Below are 12,972 nucleotides of genomic sequence, written 5' to 3' on the forward strand. Positions count from 1 at the left end.
TGATAAGGCACTGGATAAATCAAACGTGGCGGCTCCTTCTGACGGGTGGTGACGCAGGACCTGGAAGGAGGGAGGAGAGGCACGAGACAGACACCACGTGGAGACCCTTGCCATGAGGCCACACAGACCACGGGGCGGGGGCTGTGCCGGGGACGAAAGGCAATTAACTTTATCTGTGATATTTTGACTCATTTCAAAAACAGGAGAACAGCCCTACAGAACAAGCTGTCCACGGTTCTTAACGCGAGAGAGGGTGGAACAGGCACACGCATTACCACACGCCAAGGTGCAGCTCCGGGACCCTCAGCAATCGCTCAGGCCCACCTCTCACTCAACAGGTAGGGAGACTGAGGCCAGAGAAGAGGAGCTCAGCCTGCAGGGACCTTAGAATACGCTAGTCCTACCAGCCCAGGGACAGCTGCCCGGCTCCACTCCTGCACGGCCTGGCGAGGGCAGCAGCCAGCCTCCTGCGTGGGTGTGAGGACGTTCCCCGGACAAGCCCGGGACATGGTGGGCACAGAGAGCTAGCACCCAGGGGCAGCTCCAGGTCAGGGGACGGCCCCTCCCTCTACCTGCTCCCCCCATGGCACCGCCAACCCAGCACACCCAGCGACGCCAGCAACGTCACAGCCAGTAACCTAGATTTTAACCAAGAAATTACACACCCCCTTTCTCTGCCCCACTTATGGGCTTGCCGAACAGAAAAACCATGACAAGAAACCCAGACTGTGGCATCCAGAGCCAAACTGTATGGTAGGTGGGCGGGAGCAGGCCTGGCCTCCCAGCCACCCACTTTCCACCATGCTGGCGTCAGCGACACCCGTGCAAAGGCAGAGACTGCCTCACAGCACCTGCGGCCTGGACAAGGCCCTGCAGGAACATGGCCTTGAGGGCGTCCCTGCCCCTCAGCCCCAACGGGACTGTACCTCATGTGGTCTGAGTACGGGGGAGTTGGAGGGAAGGACCCGCCAGAGCAGCCACCTCCCGTCCCCACCCAACACACATCCGGGACTCCACAGAGCTGCTTCCTGGCTGCTGTCCTGCCAGCTGCCCGAAAACCTGTCAAGGCAGGTGGGCGTGAGGGCTTCTAACTCACGAAGTCCAGGTGATGTGAGGGCTTAAGGCCGACCCAGCACCCAGGGGCAGAAGCATGGGACAAGTCACGAGGCTTCACCGTGCTCCCAGCAAACCCGACACCCAGCCCTGGCTCCCATCACCCCAAACACACCGAGGCCCAAGGTCACACTGGAACAGCAGGGGGCTGTGCAGGGAGGACCCTGGAAAGATGTTTGGATACGATGGGTCTGTTTCCATCTCCATGGTGCAGCTCCCTGACCCGTCGGCAACCCGTTGGCAGGGCACTGTCTGGCTGCCACTGTCGGCAGGGCACTGTCTGGCTGCCATCATTGGGGGAAGTCCTTAGGGACTGTAGGAGTGCCCCGCCTGTCTGGGGTTCTGCCCTGGGACTGGAGCCCATGGACAGAGCTCCTTCCCAACAGGGGCCCTGGGTGGGCCTTGGGAGCCTTCCCCAGCAGCCTCTGGCTGGTCCCCTGCCTTCCCCGGGGCGGCTGTCAGCAGGGGCAGAGGGAAAGCACACATGGGGCAGATTCCCCGGAGGCCTCAGCCAGCCGGGTACACAAGCACTGACACCCTGTATGGCCTCTGTGGTGAGCCGGAGCCCGGTGTGCTCTGCCCTCGGGAAGGGCCAATTCGGTAGCTAGCAAAGCTCCTGGTCTCAGGAAAAATCAAGCCCTACCCCCTACCACTAAAAGAAAACAAAAGCTGTGAAGCCCAGATCGAGGTGGCCTGTGAGCTGGCATTCTGTAGGATTCATGCAAACAGAGCAATATACATTTAAACAAAGTGCAGAGTTCTCAGGAAGACACCACGGAGCCCAGAGCACCTGCTGGCAAGGCAGTAGCTTCTCCTGCAGGCGGAGAGGGAGCCAGGTTGGCCAAAGCAGTGGTTACCCTGCTGTCCCGGCTGTGGTGGCAGATGCTGCACAGGGACCCAGCTGGCCTAGGAGTCCAAGCTGGTGGGTGGTCCTGGCCCCCTCTGCTCCCAACCAGCACTGCAGGAGGGGAAGGGCAGGGGGGCGTCCCATTAGGGCACACGGATATGCGTGGTGGGGTGGAGAGAGTCCCCACGCTGCCCCTCAGGGTCCACCACCTGCCCGTGGCTGGTACTCTGCGCCCGCGCCCAGGCCCAGGCCACTGCACACAGGCCCTGCATGCAGACCAGCCGGGTGGCCAGCCCAGACACACAGTCAGGCTGTGGGGACACCCAATCCTGGGCACCAACTGTGGGACTCTGCCCAGCAAAGCCTGAACAGTCTCCAGAGGCTGTAACCAGGAATCTCCAATTAGGGCAACCTGGGTTTGCGGGGCCCAGGACAGGGAGCAGCCCTCCTTGAAAGAAAGGAATGGAGAGGAGGGGGAGCGACTGCTCACTCGGCTCAGCACACTGGGCACTTCCTGGCCCATCCCTGGTGCGGGGCCTGGAGAGGTGGTGGCAAAGGGGCTGGGTTCAGGGGAATCTCTGGACCTCGCAGGGTGAAGCGCAGACTGAGGTTAAAGGGGAAGTAGGCGGGTCCTCTCGTACACCGTGTGGCGCCAGGCCCTTCACAGATGGGGAATGTGAACCCTTGGGCAGGTCCAATTCACAGATGGGGAACGTGAACCCTTGGGCAGGTCCCTGGGCCACGGGACGCCTACGTTTCCTCATCTATCCAGTGGAGACAAGACCCTTCCTACGGGCTGGCAGTCTCCCAGGAGTTCTTGTCTCATCCAGGACCAAGTCTGAACCCCGTGGTGAACTCTCTCTGCCACCTCCTCCAGGCTTGGTGGGGGGCTCCCCTGTGGCCCCGCAGGCCTCCGGCCCAGTGGCCTCCTGAGCTGCCCGGGTCCCAGGCATGCCCCGCTTCCCAGCTAGGTGGTGTGGGGCTCCACCCCGCCGGGTTACCTGCATAGCTGCCGGAGGCCTTGATGTACATCTGGCCGTACTGCTCCTCCACCATGGTGTCGTAGGCCTCGTCGTCCTCCTCGTCCTCCTCGTTGTGGTACGAGGTGGGGCTGTCGGTGGTGGGCAGGCTGCTGGCGCCCGGACTGGTCCGCTCCCCCTGGGGGTAGGGCATCTGCTGGATGCCGGGGATGAGGGTGGCCAGGCTGGGCACCCCGTAGTAGGAGACACGGGGCAGTTTGAGAGGGGCTGTGCCCGCCGCCACCGCAGCTCCTGCGGCCACCGCCACGCCGTCCCGGGGCCCCGTCTCCAGCGGGCGCTTGGGGGCCAGGCCTGGGCCGGCCGGCGGCAACTCCGTGGCTTCGTGCTTTACTCGGGTCAGCAGCGGGATGGGCACCGAGGGGGACACGACGTAGGGGGCGGCGGCGGCGGCCGGCTGCAGCTGGTTGCAGGGGCTCTGGGGCTCGGAGCCGGCGTCCTCGATCACAGCGGTCTGCGAGTCGCAGTGGGGCGAGCTCACCTTGAACATGAGGTCGGTGCCGCGCTCCACGATGTGCTGGATCTGCAGGAAGCCGGCCGTGTACATGACCACGAGCTGCTCGCTGGCCGTCATGGTGAGCCTGCCCGTGTAGCAGAAGGACAGGATCTGCTGGAAGCAGGCCGGCGGCACGGAGCCGGGCAGCTCGAAGGCGCTCTTGCTGTTGCCGCTGAACAGGTCGCGGAAGTAGAGGCTGCTGGCGGCCAGCACCGCCCGGTGGGCCTTGAAGGCCTGGCCCTTGACCACGATGGACACATCGCAGTAGAGGCCCAGCAGGCGCTGCTCGTTCAGGCAGCCCAGCACTGTGTTCCCGAAGTTGGGGATCTCGATGTGCAGCATCTGAGACATGGCGGGCGGGCAGCGGCGGGGCTGGGCTCTCAGCGCGGGGCGGCCCTAGCGGGGCTCATCTGTGGGGGCAGGAGGCACGTGGTCAGTTCCTCCAGGTCAAAGGCTCCCCGCTCAAGGGGCCATTCCACCCCCTCCTCCCCCGCCGGGGGCTTACAAAGAGCAAGCCTTCCCCACGCACCGTCCCCCACCCCTCCTGGCTGGGACACTCCAGAGAGGGGACACGGGGTCTCCCAGACCCCCTGGCAGACGGGCAAGAGGGCCCGGCCAGCACTGCTGCAGATCCCCGGGGTGCTGCCGGGCAGGAGTGCGCCCACACCACTCCCAGGGCGCTGCTCTTAGCGACTCGGTCCCAGCAGGCGAGGAGGAGCGCAGGCCTGAACCTGCCCCGGGACAGGAGGTGGGGGGCGCCGGGGGAGCCTCTGGGCAAGTCTGCAGCCACTCTCCTCCCCTCAAAAAAGTTCCAGCCCGCACAGGAGCTCCCGGGAGGGGCCGCGCTGGAGCAGTGGGGAAGGAGGGAGGGAGGGGGGGGTCTCTGGAGCGGTGCAGTTTGCGGTTTGCTTTCCCTCTCTTCCCTCTGAGCAGCCTCGCAGACGGCCCCTGCGGGGAAGGCGGGCCAGCGTCCCCTAGTCCCCCTGAGCCTCCCGGGCAGGTAAGGAATGGCTGGGGGTGCCGGGAAGTCTGCTGAAGCCGCGTCCACTCCTCCCTCGCGCAGAGAGACCCCCCTGGGCGCGCCCGCTCCGTTCTCCCGGCACGGACCAGACCCAGGTTCCCGAGCCGCCGCCAGAGCAGGAGTTGGGAAGCCTGTCGCAGCCCCACTCGCGGACGCCCCCCACCCGGCTCGCCTCGCTCCCCCACGCGGGCCAATCCCGACGGCCCGGCCCCAACCCAGGTGACTACAGGGGTCCCAGCCCTCGCTGGGCTGCCCGGACCCGGGGGCTGGGAGCTGGGGAGGGCGCCGCTGTTTATCTGGTGCGGACTCCGGAGGGGGCGGGGGCGGCCCAGAAGGCGCCAGCCCAACTCCGCAGGGCCGCACAAAGGCCGCTGTGTCCCGCGGGAGGAAAGTGCGGGCGGCCGCAGAGGCGCCGGGTGGCGGGAGGAGGGCGGAGCCACCGCGCCGGGAGCTGGGCAGGTGGACGCGCGCCGGGGGCGGCCCGCAGTGCCCCCGCTGCGGAGAAGTTGCCGGCCGGTCGGGAAGACCTACCTTCCGCCGCTGCGGCCGCCGGCCGGCACTGCCCGCTCCGCCTGGCAGGACAGGCTCCCCGCACGCAGCCCGCCTGCCCAGCTGCTCCGCGAATGCAGCAAACGGAGCGGGAGCCCTGGGGCGGGGAGGGCGCAGGGAGCCGGCGAGGAGGAGGAGGAGGAGGAGGAGGAGGAGGAGGAGGAGGAGGTGGAGGAGGAGGAGGAGGAGGAGGAGATGGTGGAGGAGGAGGAGGAGGAGGGCAGAGCGCCTGGGCGCTGGGCTCGCGGCCGCAGCTCAGCTGCACCCAGGCCGGCCCTCCCGGGCAGCGCACCGCATCTCAATGAAGGGGCCGGATGCAGACGAACGTTCCGGCGGCTCGGGAATGAATAGCCGCCTTTGATTTGGGAGCCGAAGTAAATGCCAGCTCCCAGCCCCGGCTTTAAAAACAGTGGAGTGTTGGTGCCAGAGGAATGCGCGGCCCCGGGTGCTGGTACGAGACAGACTTTTGATGACTCACTGCAATGCAAACAAAGATGGCAGAAATACTGTACAGTAGTGGAGAAATGCTTCCCGGTGCCACGGCAACTGAGACAGCCTGGAAATTTATGGTGCAGTTTTGCATATGAATTACCCAGTAAACTGCCTCCCGGCCTTCCAGGACAGCCCCAGTGTCAAAGCATTTAAACTATTCCAAACAGTCTGCAGAGCTGGCAGAGCTGAACTCCTCCAGCGAGGGTGGGGAATGGGCAGAGGCGCCGGGGGAGGGGGTGAGGGGGTCAGGACAGCTAGGGGAGCCAGGGACGGGGAGGAGAGGTACAGCAGGGGGTGAAGAGAGGCGCAGAAACGGCAGGCAGCGGGTGGGCGAGGCGGCACCTCAGGTCCTGGGGGCCTTAGAGCTGTGTCCTCTGCCCAGGCGGCAGGCCCGGGAGTCCAGCCCCAGCACCCCTCCCCATCCCACTCCCAGCGCCCTCCTGGCACTTTAAGAAAAGAGCGACTTTGTGGCCGGGCAACCAGGAGCCGGAAGGGGCAGCCCCGCCTGAGAGGTCCCAGCAGACGGCAAGGCGGCCGCCCCGCTCCTCCCGCACACTCCCGGCTGCGGCCACACAGGCTCCTGGCGGACCCATTTCTCAGCTGACATCAGCTGCACCTCCTGCCCAAGGGGTCTGCAGTGTCTGGCCGTTATTGAGCCTTATCCTGGGAAGAGGCTGCTGTGCAGGACTTGTGGTGGCCCCGGGACCCCTCCAGAGAATGTGTACTTCATCCTGGGCTCATACCACCGTCTCTGCGTGGGGCCCTGAGGCTGACCGCTGGACTGCCCAGCCTCACTTTCCCTGCCACCGGCTGTGACCCCCAGGAAGAGCACATTCCACCCAAAAGAAGGGGCAGGGTCCAGGCTCAAGGCCTTGAGGTGAGCCCCCTCCTGCCTGGCTAGCTGCCTCCACCACCCTCGGGGTAACCCTGGCAGCAGGATGCGGAGGCCCGAACAGGCCTGGTGGGAGGCAAGGCGACACCGCCCTGCCTCTCACTCCCGGCGCCCCTCTGAGGCATCCGGAGACCAGAGAGAGGGCCATCTGGCTCCTCCCTAGTCACACACCATGGGCTCAGCTTCTCCAGACCAGACAAAAAGCCACTGAATGGAGACGGGAAGAGATCCAGGTGCGGGGAAGCTGCCGGCAAAGGCCCGTGGAGGTGGCTTCGTGCCTAGTGTTTTCTGCCTCCTACAAGGGGCTGGTGACAACTCGGGGAGACTGGGATGGGGGCGTTTAGAGAAACGTCCCCACTTGGCCATGCTGATAAGCTGGGCTCCACCGGGCCAGGAGACACAGGGCCCAGCTGTCACCCTCCCCGCCACACCCTCCACCCTCAGGTCCCCACTTAGTTTCTGCCTCCTCCAGGAAGTCTGCCAAGTGCCCTCATAAGCTCGGCAAGGGCTGAATGCTGGACACAGCCTGGGCAGGGGGGTACAAGAGAGGGGCCTGTGCGACACAGCACAGAGGGCAGGGGCCCCTAAACAGCTCCCTTCACAGACCCACTGCGCCCACCACCAGGAGCTTCCCAGAGAGCCCATGGCTTCTGTTGTGGGCAACTTCACCACAAGGACAGGGGGGTAGGGATGTCTGTCATACAGGGGCTTTTGTACCAAAAGAGGGGACAGGCAGAGGCCAGCACAGTGCACCGTTTCCTGGGGGTCCCAAGTGCCTGGGCTGGGCAGGCCAGCAGCCAGGGCTGACAGAGAGAGCAAGGGACAATGTAGGCTCTCAGCCTGTCCCTTCCAGCAGCGAGAGGGTCCTGGCCTGCTGGCAAGGCTGAAATCCTAGGTCCCGTGGGCACCAGCCACTTCCTGTAAGAACACCGCAGCCTCAGACGCTGAGCTGTGAACTGGGGTTATAATTTACCCTCAGATGGTTCCTGGGGGTGAATGGAACAATGTTTGTGAAGCCCGCAGCTGAAGCCTCACACACAGAAAGCCGGTGATGCCTGCAACCTGCTGTGACCTGGGCAGGAGAGCAGCTCTCAGCTGGGCATCCAGGTGGGCGTCTTAGCGCCCAGCCCAGTTCGGCCTGCGTCCGCACCTCAGGAGCTGGAGCCCCAGGGCTGGGGGACAGACCAGCTCTCCCAGAGAAGGGACCATTATTCCCTTTGAAGGTGATGGGGCCATATGGTCCCTGGGGATCGAGGACAACTGGAGCTTTTGCTGGCTTGTCCTCAGGCCACCTGTACCAGTGAGGCTGCAGCCCCACGCCCCAGCCTGCAGAGAGCCGGACAGGAGCTGGTTTTAGGTTGCTTTCTTGGAAGGCTCAAGAACAAAGCTGAACTTTAGGAGAAAAGAATAAAATAAAGGCTTGGCTCATGCCCCCAGGGCCAGGAAAGCAGACACGCGGGGGCTGACCCTCCTGCTGCAGCCAGAGAGGAGGGGGCCGAGGGCCCAGGTGGGCCCAGGGACGTGAGCAGGGCTGTCCGCTGAGGAGGGCAGGGGCCAAGCCTGGTTCTCAGACATCAGGGCATCCCCACCCTCCCCTGCACATTCTCCAATGACTCAGTTTCCCCACCACTTTGCTTCCCAAGCAACACCTCCTATTGTTTCCCCTCCTCGGTGAGATTCAACATTCATTCAATTATGGAAAGTTCTGCAGAGCCAGGCAAAAAATCAGAGGTCGCCAACTTTGTTTACCCCAGCCATCCTCAGGGTTGTGGGCACCAACGACCCTTCCTCTCAAAATGCCCTTCAGAACGGAACCAACTTTGGAGAACCTCTGCAGATGACCCAAGGCCCGAGTCCAGTCCCTGCAGCTGTGCCAGCCTTCGGTGCCCCACCCCACACAGACACACAGAGGCGGCTGGGTTTCTCTGAGCCCACAAGCCACCCTCAGAAATAAGAAAATACAGGTGGCTGCGGTGTCGGAGGTGGGGGTCTCTTCTCTGCAGAGCCTCACTTGAGGAAGGCTGAGATCCAGGCCTGCCCTGCTCTGGGGTTGGGGGTTGCCGACCATGATGAGTCCCATACCCAGCAACCTGCTGGTGGGTGAGAGGAGCCCACGGGGAGGACGGGGGCTCACTGGAACTGCAGCCGGACGCCCACACAGGGGTTGGGGCAGCGTCTCCAGAACAACCCCCCTGCCTGAGTGTCATCCCGGCAGGATTCACACAAGGACACAGGTTACAAGGTTGGTGCCAGGCCAGAGCACCAGGGTCCTGGCATCGAGTACCCAGGAGCAGAGGCTCTGGCAGGTACAAGACCCCTGAAGACATCCCCCAGGCCAGAGGACTGGGACAGGGACCAGTCGGGCAGCCCAACAAGAGGACCCCCTTTCCTGGGGCTCAGCCAGGCAGCTCCATGGTCTGAGGGCCTCGCCCAGGGTCCCCAGAAACCCTGTCCCCTCCACCCCTAGATTGTAAAGCACTTCCTAAGCCCAGCACAGCAAACCAGAGGAATGCAGCGCTGAATTTCTGCAGGATCACCACCAGCAAGGGGAAGGGAGGTGAGAAAAATTAAATTAAATTAAATTATCTTGCAGGATTTAATTTGACCAATCTAATAAGAGGTTCTGGACCTCAGCAAATGCACAGCCATTAAACACGTGGTAGAGGAAGCAGAGAGGCGGAGCACAGGAAACATTCTGCGGAGGGGAGAGTCCCTCTACCCCAAGCCCCGGCCCCCGGTGGAGACTGCTTGGCAGTTAGTTAAGTGAGGACATCTAAAAGGTCAATCGAAGGCGCTCCTGGAGCGTGAGAAGGTGTGGGGATGGGGCGGGCCTGCTGTGCCAGCTGCTCTGGAGTCAGCAGGAGCACAAGGGGCGTTAGGAACACGGCCTGAGGGCTGCTTCCCACAGGACCTTGCCCGCCTCCGAGCAATGCCTTCCCTTTCCCATACAGTGCAGGCTCCAGGAGGATTTGCTTTGACCCTATACCTCCAGAAGTGGGGCCCTAGGGAGGACAAGGGGGCGGCAGGGGGCCCGGAGGTTAACCCTGGGGGGTAGAGGCTGCCCAGCTCCGGATGTGCCAGGGCCCCAGGGAGCTGGGCGTGGCACCAGCTTAGCCCTCAGGTTTGCATTAAACTTTTAAAACGCCAGAAAGCAGAGCTAGGCTGCCCGGAGGCCTGGCTGCTAATGCAACCACCAGCTCCACGCAAATGAGATGCAGGAGCTCCGGGCCAGGGCCCTCGGCGGCCAGGAACTCCCCCCAACCCCGAGGCCCCCACACAAGCCAGGATGGCGTGTGCCGTGTGCTCACCTCCCCGCTACTGGACATACAGATGAGGAAACTGAGACTTCACAGTCAGGAGGCAGCTGGGCCAGGCCCCTAGCCATCATCCTTCCTGGGTGGTCTCTGGTCATCAAGTCACAAGAGCCAGAGGGGATGCCTGGCCCTGCCCAACAGACCATGGGTAGCTACGACCCTGACCTGCCAGGGCCCCAAGGACTCTGTGGCAGAGAAGAGAGTTCTACCCAGGAAGGGGGTACAAAGGCCCCCAGCTTCAGGGTCACAGAGGTATGGGGGGTCTCCGGGCTGACGGGCCCCCTCGGACTGTCACTGTCACCCCAGCCTGGGAGGTGGAGGAGAGCCGTGCAGGGCTGGGCCCAGGCCGGGCTCTCTCCATTCAGCCAGGTCCCTAGGCGGCTTCTACCCCAGACCACAAGCCAGGGCCAGCATCAGCCGTGAGAGTCGGCGGTAACTGCACTAAGGAACATCTGCCTGGAAGCTTTCTTCCCAGATGGAGAAGGGAAGTACTCCAGGACCTGCAAATCCACAATTCCGTGTATCAGCCCTTTCTCTCGGCCACCCGTGGGCAGGCCCACAGACAGAGGGGATGAAGCCAGGGACACGGCAGGGGACCTCTGGACAGCACAGTCCCCAGCCCCCACCCCCAGGGTGGGCCTCCAGCAGCCAGTACCCTCAAGGGAGGGCTGGGAGGACGCTCCATCCATGGCAACAGCAGGCTCTGCGTCTGATAGGGCCTTGTGGGGTGCCCATGGCGTTGGCTCTGCTGGGGGTCTGGTCCAGGGACCTGTGTGACTGAGCCGAGCCCTGCGCTTATGGGGAATGATCCAAGCAGCCACGGCTCACCTGAGGCACGGCCCCTGGCCACCAACACGTTCATCTCTAACCTTTACTTGCAGAATATTCTGACTTTCTTATGGGTAAGGACTTGGGGGACAAACACGGCACAGACCGGCAACAGGGATGGCTCAGAGGAAGAGAATGACTCGAAGGGTGGGGAGGGACAGCTGGGGCTGGGGTGGCTCCTGTTGAGCCCCAGACCCGCCCCATGGCCCCGCCCCAGCCAGCAGACCCACTGGGTCCACACACTGTGGATGCCCCCTCACACCACAAAACATTCTAGAAGGTTTCCAAAGAATTAAGCTGTGTTTTGAAAAGAGCCGACAATCTCCCTCACCCATATTTGTAATTTAAATAACGTAAGCTTGAAGAGCGTCTCCCTCGGGCATAGTTTAATAACTTAAAAAGCCAGCGCCAGCTCCAGCGCAGGGCCCCCTCCTCCCCCGGGGCTGCAGCAGGGTCTCCCCTGCACCGGCTCTGCCGGGTGGAAGCTGAGATTGGGGCTGCCCAGGCGGAGCGGCCGGGAGGGGAAGCACCCTCCTTGCTCGCTCACCCTCTCTCTTGATGGCCTGGAGCAGCTGTGGCCCGATCATCACCACTAGGGCCGGGGTTTGTGGAAGCGGTTGGATCCCAGGCACCGGCGGTCAGAGGTGGGCAATGGGAGGCGGTCTGGAGCGTGCTGGGCCCCGCCGCTGGTCACCCAGCCCATTAGAGACGGCGACTTCGTGGCACACTCTCATGGTTAATATTCATAGCTCTCCTCATCTGCATATCATGCCATAAATAGTCGAGGCGAGGTAAGACACAAAGCTCCCCTGCATTTCTAATTATGCTTAAAACTCTCATGTAAATCAGAGCGACACAGAAACACTACATCAGCCGCTGGGGGCGGGGGGGCCCAATGACGCCTGGAGCCACACGCCTCTGGGCCCTGGCAAGGGGGTGCTGGCGCCACCTCCGCCTGGAGTTGGGCAGCAGGGAACCCAGGCTATGTCCTTGGGGTCACCAACCTCGCCCTGCCTTTGCCCCAAAGGGCGAACTACAGGGCAGACACCCGCAGCACCTCATGGCCACCTCCAACCCTACCCCACCCCGTCCTGCCCGGTCCCCATGGCTCCCAGTGCCTGGCCCACGCCCTTCCCAGCCGGGGACCCAGGATCCCATCCTCAGGGGTGTCCGGCGGAAGCAGCAGGCACCTGCTTGGGAGGAGCTCCAGAGGCTCCCCAGTGCTCTGGCCATCCATATTTTACCCCCTGGACATTCCTGTCTGGGACCTGGGCTTTCTCAGCTCTTCAGAAAGATGGGACGTTGGATACACTGGACATAAACATGGGAATGACAGACTCTAGGGACAACAGGATGAGGGAGGGAAGAGGGCAAAGGCTGAAAACCAACCCACCGGGTACCATGCTCACCACCTAAGTGACGAGCTCAACTGCAACCCGCCTCAGCATCGCGCCATGCACCCAGGTGACAAACCTGTACACGTATCTCTGAATCTAAAATAAAAGTTGAAAAAAGGAAAAGATTCAACTCACACAGCACCAGAGATTCGGAATAGTCCCCACCTGCACACTTCGGGCAATGCCTCACGCTGGGGCATGGGATTGGACAAAAGTCCTTGGCAGAGCCCAAGCCATGGAGGGGAAGCAGGGGCTGGGGCACCACCTGACCACCACCCCACCCCAGCAGATAGCGCTGCCCCTGGATGGGCAGCAGAGGCCCAGGTGTGGGAGGTGTGACTCTGGCCCCTGGGCCCCGCCCTCCTGTCTGCAGGGAGAGGCAGTGTGGGGCTGTAGAGGGAAGGTGCTGGATCAGGGGCAGGGGAGAAGTGTGATCTGGAACCCACATCAGAGCCTGAGACAGCTCCAACCCCTGTAAGCAGCACAGAAACAATCACAGGGTCCCTGGAAATGAAGCTTCAGCTGGGACATCTGGGGGCAAAACTGCCACCTAGTGAGCCTAGGAGCAGAGTCATTCCCCGGGACTAGCGACACCCTCAGGGCTAAGGCCAAAGGTGCGCAGGCCAGAGCCACACGCACAGGGGCCCACAGAGCTAAGCAAGGGGCACAGCCACGCTTGGTGTCCAGATGCACCAGCCCATCCGGAGCAGGGCCCTAGGACATGCCAGGTCAGCACCTCCAGAGAGAAGCCGGCATGGGGGCTGCGCGAGAGGCCCCAGAGCCCAGACCTGGCGCTCCTGAGAAAGTGGACAGCGGCAGCCCAAGGGGAGTGACCTGAACCCTGGCTGGGAAACCCCACCCAGGCCGCCTCCTTGGGTGTGTGGTCCACTCAGGGAGCCGGGGGGTTGCTGAAGTCGGCTAGACGTTAAACGAAAGGCAAGTCCCTCCTCCAGCAACGCGTCCAGGTCAGCAGGCCTAGCAAGGAA

The 12,972-nt window shown here is 63.1% G+C and overlaps 1 protein-coding gene across 2 annotated transcripts in view; it reads right to left on the reverse strand.

Annotated features, from left to right (window-relative positions):
- NACC2 (NACC family member 2) overlaps positions 1-12,972 on the reverse strand; it is a 94,387-nt gene that overhangs the window by 45,322 nt on the left and 36,093 nt on the right. Inside the window, exons 1-2 of one of the 2 annotated variants that reach the window (XM_054520909.2) lie at positions 5,046-5,432; positions 2,962-3,903 (exon numbers count right to left, since the gene is read on the reverse strand). In XM_054520909.2, coding sequence (XP_054376884.1) covers positions 2,962-3,844 — 883 coding nt within the window. In that variant the 5' untranslated portion in view covers positions 3,845-3,903; positions 5,046-5,432. Of the gene's footprint in view, positions 1-2,961; positions 3,904-5,045; positions 5,433-12,972 lie in introns of those variants that run through there. The other variant, XM_054520908.2, reaches the window with a different exon arrangement.

The sequence above is a fragment of the Pongo abelii genome, chromosome 13 (assembly GCF_028885655.2).
Source record: "Pongo abelii isolate AG06213 chromosome 13, NHGRI_mPonAbe1-v2.0_pri, whole genome shotgun sequence".
Classification (NCBI taxonomy): domain Eukaryota; kingdom Metazoa; phylum Chordata; class Mammalia; order Primates; family Hominidae; genus Pongo; species Pongo abelii.